The 13,490-nt window shown below is 37.5% G+C and overlaps 2 protein-coding genes across 10 annotated transcripts in view; both read left to right on the top strand.

Moving 5' to 3' along the window:
* LOC124160914 (phospholipase B1, membrane-associated-like) overlaps window positions 1-8,350 on the top strand; it is a 75,848-nt gene extending 67,498 nt beyond the window's left edge. For both annotated transcript variants that reach the window (XM_046537030.1, XM_046537031.1), the window contains exons 4-8: window positions 865-1,091; window positions 1,820-1,976; window positions 2,801-2,955; window positions 3,737-3,905; window positions 7,346-8,350. In XM_046537030.1, coding sequence (XP_046392986.1) covers window positions 865-1,091; window positions 1,820-1,976; window positions 2,801-2,955; window positions 3,737-3,905; window positions 7,346-7,512 — 875 coding nt within the window. In that variant the 3' untranslated portion in view covers window positions 7,513-8,350. The remainder of the gene's footprint in view (window positions 1-864; window positions 1,092-1,819; window positions 1,977-2,800; window positions 2,956-3,736; window positions 3,906-7,345) is intronic.
* A 4,418-nt stretch (window positions 8,351-12,768) lies between these two features.
* The window catches only part of LOC124160916 (serine/threonine-protein kinase mig-15), a 246,035-nt gene continuing 245,313 nt past the window's right edge, over window positions 12,769-13,490 (top strand). For all 8 annotated transcript variants that reach the window (XM_046537032.1, XM_046537033.1, XM_046537034.1 and 5 more), the window contains exon 1: window positions 12,769-13,055. In XM_046537032.1, coding sequence (XP_046392988.1) covers window positions 12,990-13,055 — 66 coding nt within the window. In that variant the 5' untranslated portion in view covers window positions 12,769-12,989. The remainder of the gene's footprint in view (window positions 13,056-13,490) is intronic.

The following is a 13,490-nucleotide window of genomic DNA, read 5'->3' on the forward strand; positions in this document are numbered from 1 at the left end:
AGCTCTCGAGGAAATTTTGCATAGGGGTAATAAGTGAAGTTTGAACAGTCGCGAATGAAGCAGTTTTGAGCCCTTTGCAGAGTGTGGGCCTTTTTATCTACCTGACGAGGTGAAATTCGTGCAGTACGGATAAGGCACAATTGTCTCTACTTGTCCACGTATCAACTCTTGTCACACTGTCACTCTGAATGCGATTATCTCTAGGAACAAAAAAAAAGTGTCCAAAAATAAATGTATTTCTCAAGAAGCCAAATCAAGAATGGAGGACAGAAGTATTAAAGTCATTAAATGCATCACTAAAAATCATTGGACTGTCTTACAGACATGAAAATATTAATAATAAAGCTAGGTCATTTTTTGTATTGGTTTATTGAGTATTGGGGTTAACAGAAGCAGCGCTTATGAATAAGTAAGAACAAAGCAGTAAATACATACCTGCTCTAAAAATAAAAATTTTAAGTATCATCAGATGAACTAGATGGCATATAATGCTGACGGTAAGATTGCTTTAAAGCTCATGAAATCACATGCAGAATTATAATAAATATTTAACCTATATGAGCATTGCCCTGTTTTCATGATTAAAATTTTGTCTGCCATACAGTTCAGTTACAGCTCCTTTTTTATTAATTAATTATTTCTATCTACCTTCGTTGATTCTTTTTGAGAAAATTCATGTTTTTCATTGACCCTCTTTTGATCCTATCACAATTAGATTGGCAGCTTGAAGAATTGACGTTTTATAAATTTTTTTGCTGCATTTCATGAATGCATATGAGATAGATTGAATACATGCATGTTTTGCATCTGTAAGATTTGAAAATGAGATCTTTAATTGAAGTGTCCCTTGACTCCCTTGTGCAGGAGGGCAGAAGACATGGCGCCAATACTTAACCCTGCCGAATATCCTGAAAGAGTTCAACCCCAAGCTGATTGGATACTCCCTGGGTGACGGCAAATCGGAGAACAGGAATTCTCAGTTCAATGTGGCTGTAGCAGGTGCCATGGATCAGGATCTGCTTCACGAGGCCAAAGTCTTGGTGCGCCGTATTAGCAGGGATCCACGGGTTGACATGCAACGCCACTGGAAGGTAAGGTGCCAAATTCACCACACAAGCGATGCTTGCATCTACTGCAAGGCATCTTGGGAGGGTTGTCTGGGATTGTTACTAAAACAATGGTATCTCATAGCCTTCCCTGGTCACCTAGAGTTGTGCAGTTTGCGTCCTGTCTTGAACGTAGGCATAATTCAATGTGATGATGCCAGGCACCACAAGTTTGGAATGAAGGGATCTGGAGAGAGAGTCAAAGAAGCCAAGAATTTGCTATATGGACAAAAACTAGTTTATCTCATTGTTCCTTTTCTGTTGCAGGTCCCTCCCCTATGTGTAAAAATCTGTTTCAAGCAAATGGATGTAAAATTTCATTTTATGAATTGATTTTCCAAATGGATGGGTAAAAGAGATCATGATGGCCATGGGTGGAAAAAAGTTATTTTCGTGGGTGTAAATAGGTATTATTCTTGTCTGTAATAGATTCTATAAAGGTATAAAGTTCATCATAGAATATCCAATATTGGGTCCCATGGTCAGATTATTATTTTCATTCCGAAAATGATTGGTTTTTATTTTCAAAAGCCAACTAATAAAATTGAGCCTAGTGTTATTAAATGAGCTAAACCAGTGAAACCGGTGAACTTCACCCTCAATTTACCTCTCCATTCCACCTACGCTGTGCCTGCTAGGCCATTGTCACAGCTTTTTCTTGCCTTACGGATGGCGTATTAAAATCTAATAATCATGGTTTGGTTATTTTTCAGCTAATCAATGTATGGATTGGTACAAATGATATGTGTTCTGATGAATGCTTTGACCGAAGCCAAACTGCTGACACCCACAGGAAAAATCTGGAGCTTGCTATTGATTACTTATACACTCATCTTCCTCGAACATTTGTGAATCTCATTTCTGCACCATGTAAGTTCCAGAACAATAGACATTATTCTACCTTAATATATAATGATAATTATAAATGATATGCATTTTTGGTACACTAATTATAAAAGCTGATTTTAATGATCTTGAAGATGATACAACGCTTCTGCTCATGAGTTTTCCCGGGGAATTTGGCTGGGTGGGTTCCATAGAAGCAGAGGGTTTAGATGGTCCCTCCACTCCAGGAGGAGTTTTTTTTCCCCTAGAATTTTTTTTAATTAACCTTCTCAGAATTTAAATTAAGCCTAATTTCTTCTGACTTTGTTGTAGAGCACGGAAAAGAGTACCCAGTGCTGTGTGAAGCATGGTCGCCACATTAAATTTATAAATTTTTTGTAGGGGCCATTAGGCTTCTAGCAGGTCTGTCCCCCTCTCAACACCCTAGCTAGAAGTCATGCTCCTGCTTGACCAGTCTGAGATTTTCCCTCAGTATTTTCTCACATTCAAAATTTTTTATTTGAAAAGCAGGCAAATTTTGACATAGCTTTAATAACCTTAATTTGCAAATATCAAGATGATAATATTTATTTTAAGGAGAATTCCAAGGGTCGTATGATGCATAATTTATTTACATAAAATTATTAGGAACTTTTATATTTCGCTAAACAGACCAATTTCCTTGAGAAATAATATTACATTATTGTCTTGTGTCTACATATTTCTTCTTCAGTGAGGAATATTAGTGACATGAATGAATGTATTAAACATCAATTTTTTGGAAAAGCAATTTATTCTGTACATAGATAGCAAAGTGTCCATTCTACTTGCAATTGTACTCTAACATTGTTGGATGACTCTAATTGCAGATGTTCCTGCCTATACCAAATTTACAAATCTGGAAGATGCATGCAACACATTGAGAAAAATATCATGTCCTTGTATGTTTGGGCCCAATGAAGCAGAGAAGATAAAGTATGTGGATAAACTTGCGAGGGCCTATCAGAGGGCTGAAGTGGCTATGGTAAATACTTTTGTATCTATTCTTTCTCCTGAATGAATATGAGAGCAATTCATAATTTCTGTCTCATATCCTCATCATAAGTTGGATTCATATCAAATGCTGGGTTGGCCCATGGATTTCCCTGGTCATGATATGCTCAGCCTCTTATACTGGCCACTACCTTGAGGGAAATAAGTATGTATGTACAAATTTTAATTTTATTATTTCACCCAAGTAAACAAACTGGAGCACTTTTAATGGTAAATTTTTCTCTGAATTAATCTCCTATTCCATGATACATATCTATATTAAAAGTATATGCATTAATCCTTTGGTGATAAGCATTGTTTCTTCTGATGAATATAACTTCATGTTACTTTTATGAAGTTGGAACCCATCCATTTGGGAAAGGATGTGGAAATTTAAGTAATTTAACCAAAGCTCATACATTGAGGAGAATTCATTGCCGCAAGATGCCATTTAAATGATGATTAAAAATATGCAAAAAATGATTTTATGTTTTGGGATTTTCTTCTTTTTACCATTTTCAAACATTCTTTTGTAAATTTATAAGAAATTTTAAATTATTCATAATCTTCAATAATGACATTAAAATTATGATAGATTTAAATTTGAAAATTTGGTCATATTCTCTTATCGACTGTTCCGGAGAATATTTGTATGCCTATAATATGTAATTACATATGAAGTTACGTGCTCAAAAATTTACAAAGCATTACAATGGTTATTTTTCCATTTGTTATTTTTTATTAATTATTTTTATTAATGGTTTTGATCACAGATTGCAAGTGGGCGATATTCCAAGCGCGACGACTTCACCGTTGAATTTCAGCCCACTTTTTTGAATCTGGAATTTCCTTATACAGTTGGACAAAGTGGAAGGAGATACACCGACTTCTCATTCTTGGCCCTTGATTGCTTCCACTTTTCTCAGAAGTTCCATGCTAGAGGTAATAATATGATCCAGTTTACCTTTAATCACCACATTACTAACTTCTTATATTGTTGGTAGTCCATTGTTCTGGTTAAGGCATGTTTTTATGGAAGGCAACAATCCGATATTTAACTTCTCCTTCACTGTTTTTAATTTTCGCATTTCATCTCTTACTTTTACTCGGCCAGCTCTCTAACTCTCTGTCCATGTACCCTCTCTGTTCCTCTTCTCCCCATTCCTGTATGTCTTTTCCCTGGCTTAGTCTTCAGTTACCCTTAGCTCTCAAAGGCATGCTTCATACAACTCTCTATATCCTTTTTGTCTCCTTTGCTAATGGGGTCATTCAATCAGACCCAAAAATGCAATTTGCTAACAGAATTCAATAGATGGTAGGGGAAGATAAGTGGTAGCAAAAATAATTCTACCCCCATACAACCAATTTTACATAACTTTAAAAAGAAAAAAATAACAGGGTTTCCTCCCTCTTGTAATGAGGCGGTGAGTTCATTGCAGTTTTGGCTCATTGACTTCTTCAGAGGGACCCGGTCCTTGATGAAAAGAAATGCTCACAAGAGTGTGTATTTTCTACACGCAATTTGAGATGGACACACTCGGCTGAGGAGTAGCAGAGAAGTGGTGATCTACTCAGCATGAGTCAGTAGCATCATCAAGTAATGTACGAAGGGGATTGATTGATTGATTTTTTGATGTCAATAGCCCAATAAGTATGAGGCAGATGGAATAATGGAAAAATATTAGTCTCTTTAGTTTTCAAATTATATCACAGTCGAAAAAAATATAGCATTTGTAAAAAAGCCCATGACCAATGGCTAGGCCTAATAGTACCTAAGTGGGTACTATTGCCTATTGGCCCTTAAAAAATAATATATAAATTTTAAAATTACATGTATAAATTAATTAACTTATATGTATATAACTACAATAAAATTCCAAATACCTACTCTTTCATCAGTCCATCACGCGCTATAATTTGTCACATCTCAAACAGTCCTATCTATTTCCCCAACTAGTCTTGCCTTGTCTGGGCAATAAGTTGTGACTCTGAAGTATTCAAGAACTAATCTCACAGCCTTCAAGAATCAGATTTATTAAGATGTATGCTCATGGCGGCAGACAAGCGTTAGCATGTTTGCTAACCAGTCATCTAGGAGTATACTCCAGCCAGATACCCAAATCTCTGTGCACTTAAATGCTTTGTGCCAGAAGTGCAGCTAGGAAATAGGCTAGCAGGGGTTTTAGGTACAACTAATACTGGGGAGTCTTGGGGTATGGAATACCCATTATGGTAGGCAGGAGGTGCGGGAGCCCTCCCCCAGAAAATTTTTAAGATAAATTGTTAAAATGGTGATGTTTACGGGATTCTGAGGGATATTTTATTAATTCTTACACTGTTATATAAGTAATATTTATTCAATCAAGTAAAATAGATTTAACTTAAAAATTTCTCTGAGCTCTGGGGGGGTTTATCCACAAAAACTCCCCCCTCACTGTGCCACTTCTTTGTGCTACATGGAAATTGTTGAAAAATTGATTATTTAGATTACAGATATATAAAAATTACGGTCAGGATAGGAACTTAGGCCCTGGAAATGGGAGGCCAACACTAGCCAACACACCGACCCTAACCTCCCATAGTCAGTCTGCGTAAAATTAAAATATCAAGTGAAATTTATAATTCTAGAAATCTGTTGTTAGGAGGTATGACGAGATGTCATGGGAAATGTAAGTACATAATTATATTTAATGTGGCTTCAGTTACACAAAATAAGATTCTACCTCCCAGGTTTTTACATAAATCTTTCCTCATTATTATATTGTCTCTTGCGACATTTTCTTCGTGTGGTCTACCATTTTTATGTCATCAGTATATTCAGTTTAGTTAGTTTTGTAACATGTGTCACCCCAATGATGGTGTGGAATTCCTCCATCCTTTCCCTTCCACAGCTATTCCCTCTCCCGGAGGCATTGGGTGAGATCCAGATGTAAAAGTTAGGTACTGCCTTATGAGCCTGGCCTCAAAAGACTGTATTCCCTCACGCCTGCTCTGGGTTTTTCCTTCAGTGATCCTCAGAATGAATGAGGGAACCAAGATCAGTTCGAACTCAGATAGGGATTGTGCTAACTCTCTATTTCCGTGATGGGTTGGTGCCTCTTTAGGGTATCATTTCACTGATGGGCCAGCACTGGCAAATTAGCACAGGAAGGTGCCCATTTTTATGATTTTGTAGCAGCATGATGGATATTGTAGTCAAGAGCAGATAAGGTCATCATTTGGTATTAGGTGGGTGGTTGAATACCATTTATTTCCAATTATTGCTATCAAACTGAGTTCTGAAGTGGCCTCAGCAATTTGGGTCATATAGCTTTGTGAATGGATCAATCATTTTCATGCATATTTTTGGGCTCTGGTGCAGACCTTAATGCTATCCAGATTCTTTAATTCCCATGACTGTTAACTTTTTCCCCAACAAAATTAATGAAAATTTCAATGCTGTTCACATGGCAGATTTGAAAAATATCACATTTGTATAATTCATCATAATAGTAAACATTTTAGAACAGTGACCTCAATCCGGGGTAATTGCACATCCATTTTTGTAAGTTTGGTTGTGACGTGATAGTATGTAATGGCATAAAATTTCACCATCCACAAATTCCAGAAAATTATGTTAAATTTAATCACAGTAATAATTTAAAATGTGCTGTTCACTTTATGTGATCAGTTCCCATTGACCCTTCTGCAATACAATCTTATAATTTTGCCCCATCCTGCTTCATACTCCTATTCACCCTTGCTTCCACTACGATTCTCTACATCATATTTTGTGTGAGGATTTTACATTTACAATGCTCAATACTTTCATGCCTCTAAAGGATATTCTCCCTTCAATTTCTATCCTTGATTGCCATACATGATAAATGTATTCTCATGAGACATTTTTTCCGATAAATATGTTCTTAGTGATATTTTTTGATGAATGTATTCTCATGTTGCTGAATGAATTGGCAGTGAAAGGTTTTCAAGCCACCATTGCTCAATTCTAGTCATGCGCTTATTTGTTGTGCAGTTACCTTTAGTGGTGGATATATATGTGTGTGGGATGCGAGGGGGCGCAAACCCTCCCCTTGTGGGGCTGCCTGCATTGCCAAACATTGAAGAACCACAATTTTAACTTTTTTATATCGTAAGATGGTATTGTCTTGTATATGTATTATCAGGTTAGATAAAACTTTCTCATGCTTTGAATGCGACTTGATTACTCTTTTATTATGATAAAAGTAAAGGTAGCTCAAGGTATCTTTTGCACCCTCGAGTTTTTTCTGTATTCGCTTCTGGCTACTGTAATGGTGGCTCCTGTCTTCAAGCCAACCTTTATTCATCTCTTGTACCAAAGAAAGTATTTCAATGACAAATTTCAATGATTTTCTTTACAGCTGCTAATCTGCTCTGGAATAATCTTCTGGAAGACCCTGGACAGAAGTCAACTCATCTGAAACCTATTTTCCATAGGTTCAATTGTCCAACACCTGAAAACCCATTCCTGCGAACTTTCAACAACTCTGCTTTGAATACAAAGAAGTTCTCATTTACAAATGCATAAAAAATGTCATGAAAGAAGACTGACAGAAATGAGAATCCTTCACAAATGTGATCTCCAATGTGCAATGACAATACTTAATGAAACCCTTGCTCAGCATCAACCCTTTTTCTGCCAATGTAATTGGTAGTTCCAATGATCATTGAATTATTTAAAATTCAATGTTCCTCTGCAATCATGCTCACTGATATTTATTGGCACCCTGGAAAACTTTGCTCATGTCACTAAATGAATTGGCAGTAAAAGGGTTTCAAGCCACCATTGCTCAATTCTAGTCATGCACTTCTTGGTAGTGCAGTTGTGGTAATGGTGGCTCCTTAAAGTGATTTTCCTATTATACATATACTGCAACTAATAATCCATGTATGTATACATATCAATGAACCAAGTGCCTTGAAGGCCTTCCCCTGCATTGTATTATCTGCCCGAGAAATGTTAATGGGCTGGAAATGTTCCTATGTTGTCAAGATAAGGATCAAGTAATGAACATTTGTCAAGGATCCATCCTGGGTCCTCCAATTTTAATGTGTTAAAACTGGCAAATTGCCTTTATAATGTGTACCAGCATTGTACATTTTTAGTTCTGTATATCCACACATGCTCTAATAGTTCAAAGTAAAATGTTTCATCTATACTGCTTAGTGTTTGATACACTCCATTATCAATAAATTACAAGAGAAAAATTGTAAAATGAAGATTTTCAATTTCTTTACAGAATATAAATGTACCCTAAATTAAATCCTTTGACTGTAACCACATGTGAACAGAGGCATACCACTCAATCAGTTATTCAATCTGTATGTGACATGACACAAGAGTATTAAAAGGAAAAAAAAGTGGACTGTATATTTTATTATTATGCGCCGAGAGTCCCACACCATCCAAAATCACCACCCATTTGAGTGCTGGGCTCCCGTCGATGTCCTCCTCAGGCAGCGTCGGTTCGAGATCCTTCCTACACGATGACACATTCACAGCTGCCGTTCACGGCCAACAACCACGAAAACAATACTTTTAAACAATTAAACTCTCGCCCACACGGGCGCCCAACAAACAGCAAATGAAGCGAGTGGCAATTACAGCATAGGACTCCCTATGCTGCGATGCTCCCTATGGCGCGAACACAATCAGTCGCTTGCACTGAAGTAAAGCAAGTGCAGCACTGCTTCAGTATCTAATTTTTTTCTGGAAATAAATATAGAAACCCATAAGTAATAGTTTTGAAATGTCTTCGCACATGGTACACGATTTGGTATATCAGCCCATTTACTAAAAATATTTATGGGTAAAGAAGGAAACCAAAAAAATTAGGTCAGACACAGAACATACTCATCACTTTGATTAATGTGGTACCTAATGTAACTCAGCATTTTCAAATGTAATGGAAAGAAAAATATTGTTGGTTTGATTATATTTGTGCGTTACTTGGTCTGTTAAGCTGGGGCCATTTTTTGTTTAAAAAAGATGGACAATATGAACTTTGAAATCAAATTTAGTCAAATCATTGTGAGGGCATGGCATCAAGGTTGGTCGTCAGAGACATGTAAGATCATTGACATCATTTAGTGAGGCAAGAATAAGTAGTAATTTTGGCCGATAAACTTGGATATGAAATCTCTACCGGTGATCTAAAAGTAGAGCATCACATCTTGTGCGAGGGTCATAGGTTAATGAGGAGGGAGTGTAAAACCTTTTCTATCTGCTCCACATTCTCACCAAATTTCGTCCTGTCACAACAAATCAGCAGTGATGAATGATTCCACATGAATACAATTCATGCTGTGTGGTAATATGTATTGCGCAACTACTCTCTCATTTTTCCATTGCAGATAACAATGGGAGGGAACAGTAAAGTGCTGAACATGGTGGGTGAGGAGAGATAGCTTCTAGATGAGATAGAGATGAGACAGATGGTATGGATGGAGCGATTACTTAGTGGGGAGGGGATGTTGAAAATAGTGCTAGAGGATAGAATGCTTAGTAAACGAGGGAGAGGAAGGAAGAGAATAGGATTTTTTTTTAGATAGAATGAAAGGAAGTCGGCCTTAATAAGAATTGAAGAGGGAAGTGCATGCAGGAAGGGGAGTCTTCCAGAATGCTATGTGAGTACTCCATGGAAACCTACCTTAATGGGCGCAATACTTAAAGCAATAGGTCATAGCTATTACAAGTAGCAAAATACTATAATAATAATTATATTTTCAAATTGCAGTCCTATTAATTCTGGTAATGTTACTCTTTCTTTGCTCCATTTCCCTTGCTTTCTCCAGTGTCATTTAGGTAGTATTTTTATTTAGCTTCCTGCCATCCTCTTTATGACCTCTCATATTTTGATGCCTTTGAAGTCCAATGGAAGAAAACCCACTCAGAACTCATTAGTACCCTGTCTGTTGTAACCCACTCCTATACCATTTTCCCGAACTGAAGGCGGCTGGGTGGAAAATAGAAAGTAGCCAATGGGAAGCGCTGCCCCTTCCACCTCTCCGTTCCCCTCCATCCCTTTCCCTTTTCCCCTCCGCTCCCGTCCATCCGGTCGACCGGTGTTGCCAGCCTTGGGAGTAACGGTACTTTCGGGGGCAGCAGAATGAGCGCTCGGCGATCTCCAAAGATTCGGCTTGGCAACACTGCCAGCTGGAGAGCGATGTGCACTCAACGGAGTTCGGAGAGAGACTGCGGGCTCTTGCACACTTTCTCCTGTCGCTCTTCTGTGATTGGCTAGAAGAGTGGGTGGGTTGCGAGCACGCTCAAGGTCAGCCGCCTTCAGTTCGGGAAAATGGTATAGGTGTGTGAGTGTGATATTTCTAGATCGGAGAACAGTGCGCAAAGGATACCCCAAAGTGAAAGCAATGCCACTTATGACTGAGGGTCACTTATCACTCAACAAATGTGACTGTTACCAATTCAATTGTGAAGCTCTTCCAGAGCCTTTCTAATCTTAATGAGTTCTAATGTAAATTTTTACATGACCAACTTTTCGGAAGTGGTGCAAGGGCCAAGCTAAAATATGTGAATGTAATGAAAGGGTAACAGATTTCCTCAAAACAACTCCACAACTTCCCCAATCTCTGCCAATACAAGCTTTTGCTGCTATTTTTAGCTACTCCTGAATTTCTTACATATCTAGCCGTAACTCAAAAAAAAAAATCATATTGTTAATTCTGAAAAAGAGGGCAAAGTCTCTGCCATACCTCTAAACCATCCTCAGTATTGGTGCTTCTTGTTTTTTTTCAGCTCGTCATTGCCTTTTGAATCAGAGTGGAAGATATAATGAATGCATCCTCTTTCCCTTCCTCTTTTCTACCTCACCCTCCCCATATCTTGTCCACCCGACCTCCTGCCCTCCCTGGGGAGTGTAATAGACTTCTGCTGTACCCACTGATGTAAGACTGTGGTGGATTACCACTGACTTCCACCAGTTTTGCATTACTGTATATATCTTATTATATAATCCCCCCTTTTTTTCCAAAAACGCCTGTGGTAAAGGTAAAGGGGGGGAGACTATATTCCTATGCATTTTTTCAATTTTTTTCCCAAAACTGAAGCCACAAAATTAGGGGGGGGGGGACTATATTCGGAGAAATATGGTAATTAGTGAGGGAAAAATTTTAGCTTATGTCATAGCTTCAATATCACAAATTCTAGTTTAGGATGGGACCCATCTGGTGGATTTGAATGGAAAAAGTAAAATCCACCTTTATGAGAATTTAGCTTTCCCTTCCACCTTGCTTGGCGACACCCAGTGGCTACCTGAGCCAACTCACCCCTGCATCACCTTGGTGATAAATTTAACCCCTCTACCCTCCTGCCCCACTGATAAATTTTATGAATGTTAAAAATTTTCTGCATCCATTTTTGATAGGATTCAAATGAGATAGAAAAAAATGCACTATAAAGCAGCTGTTGCCATTTTGTTATATTAATAGCAGAACAGAACATATGTTATGAGTGATCAATGTCAAAAATTCATTAGTGCTTTATTGTTGTGTTATTTAAGCTATGGGCATTATCAGGGTCGGCCTGGAGTGATTGGCGGCCCCCAGCTGGGACTCACGATGGGGCACTCCAAATCGATTGACATGGGAAATTTTAGGTCTTGAAATTGCATCAGCAATCGCTGACCAGCCAACCTGGCGAGACCATCCCTGGGAAATATTTTGTTTTTATTGATGAAAATATAAGGGGAAAGGCCACAAACTTGCATGCATTGCATTATATAATCCAGCGTAGTCCAATGAATATATAATCATAGCATCATATATCTGGAATATAGCTGTAAGAATGTTAAATCCCCTCTACACAAATAAGTATTGCAAAAATATATCATATCATACAAAACCTTAGCACTCCTATGCATACTGTTATTTTTGTAATAAAGTTTTAAAATATTGTTGCTATTATTACTAATACCCATTCAGCACTATTATTTGTATTTATAAAAACAAGCTACTGTTTGGTATGTGCTTATATGCCCAAGTTGCAAATAATGATATCCCTCACAAAAAAAAAATTTCTTGCAAATAGTTTTGTGTATGCATTAAAATAATTTTAATATCAAATTTATTAATTTAATTTTTTTGGAAACAAAAAAGGAGGCCTTGGACAGAATGAGGTGGAGACGACTTTGTTGTGTTGGGACCTTCCAGTGAAAGGCAGAAAACAATGCACTAATAAAATCTTCAATTTTTTTTGTCTTTTATACTGTGTCTTACCCAACCTAGGTTATAATTGCGTAAATAAAATTTCATATTTAACTCCATGAGGGAGTGAGTAACATAAATTGATAAGAAATTTTATTGTAATATTGAAAATATTCCATAGCAAAAGAGCACACAATTCTTTTACAAATATCTAAATGAAAAATAATTGCGAAAATTAATGTTAAAAAGTTTTTTACTTCGTTTCCTTGTCTCAACCTACCTTGCACTACGGAGGCCAGCATAAAATTATTGCCATAAATTTTCCATTGAATGTTGCACATTTGTGCTTCATTATGTAGTAAGTACAGATTACTCATGCTAAATATATCAATGAAATATAGAAAAAATTGTTTTCAATAATTAAAAAGTACATATTCCTTCGCTATATCAAACCGACAAGAACGTTTATGACTGTACGAATTAGTTGTAATTTGAAATTCCGCGTTCAAGGGCAGGAAGAACTTAGCAAAAATTATCTAGATGTCTCCCCAGTCGCTTTTTCTTCCAGTGAGGAGAACTTGAACTTCCGTCAATCGCCACTGTGTCGCTCAGCGGAGAATGACGTCACGCTTCGAGCGTTGTGAGGTTTTGATCAGTCGGAGTCTGCGCTCGCCCGAATAATTTGATGTGTGTTTACCCTTGGATAATGCTTTGTTTAATCAGGTAGCGGAAAAGCTCAGGGCTTTTTAAAATCCCTACACTTTTCCCTGTAGTTTAACGTTCGTTTGTGGAGTAGGTGGAACACGGCCTGCTCTTCAGTGTTTTGTTCAGTCGGGAAACAAGATGGCGCAACATCTTGCCCCTAGTGTGAATTGCTCTTTGGACGACATTGATTTAAACGCTCTTAAGGTAAGCCATTTATTGTATTATAGTGTTTAAGAAGAATCTTCAACTATATAGCCACGCATTCTGTGGTGGCATTGTCCTTTCCCGTAGTTCACCGTATATTATGGCTACTTGTAGTTGGATTGCCTTGGGCAGCGAGGTGTCATGAATCATTCGGCTTGCCTTGCAGCCTTGATTTTTGCCTTCTGTTTTGTGTAATAATGAGCAATGTAATTGATTCGTCAACAGTATAAGATATTTATTCGGTGTTTATCTGCCTCTTGGTGTTTGTTTACCTAAGAGAGAGTGCATAGGTCTACTGCTCTTGAACTGTGCTGTTGTAAACATTTTGGTATTCCCCAAATTTTACTTGAAGTACTTCCTTGCTGTGTATGAACCTTTAGTTCCATGCCTATGAATAAAATACCAGTAGAGCCATTTGTTTAGCCTCTTTTAGTT

Source organism: Ischnura elegans, chromosome 6 (assembly GCF_921293095.1).
Source record: "Ischnura elegans chromosome 6, ioIscEleg1.1, whole genome shotgun sequence".
NCBI lineage: Eukaryota > Metazoa > Arthropoda > Insecta > Odonata > Coenagrionidae > Ischnura > Ischnura elegans.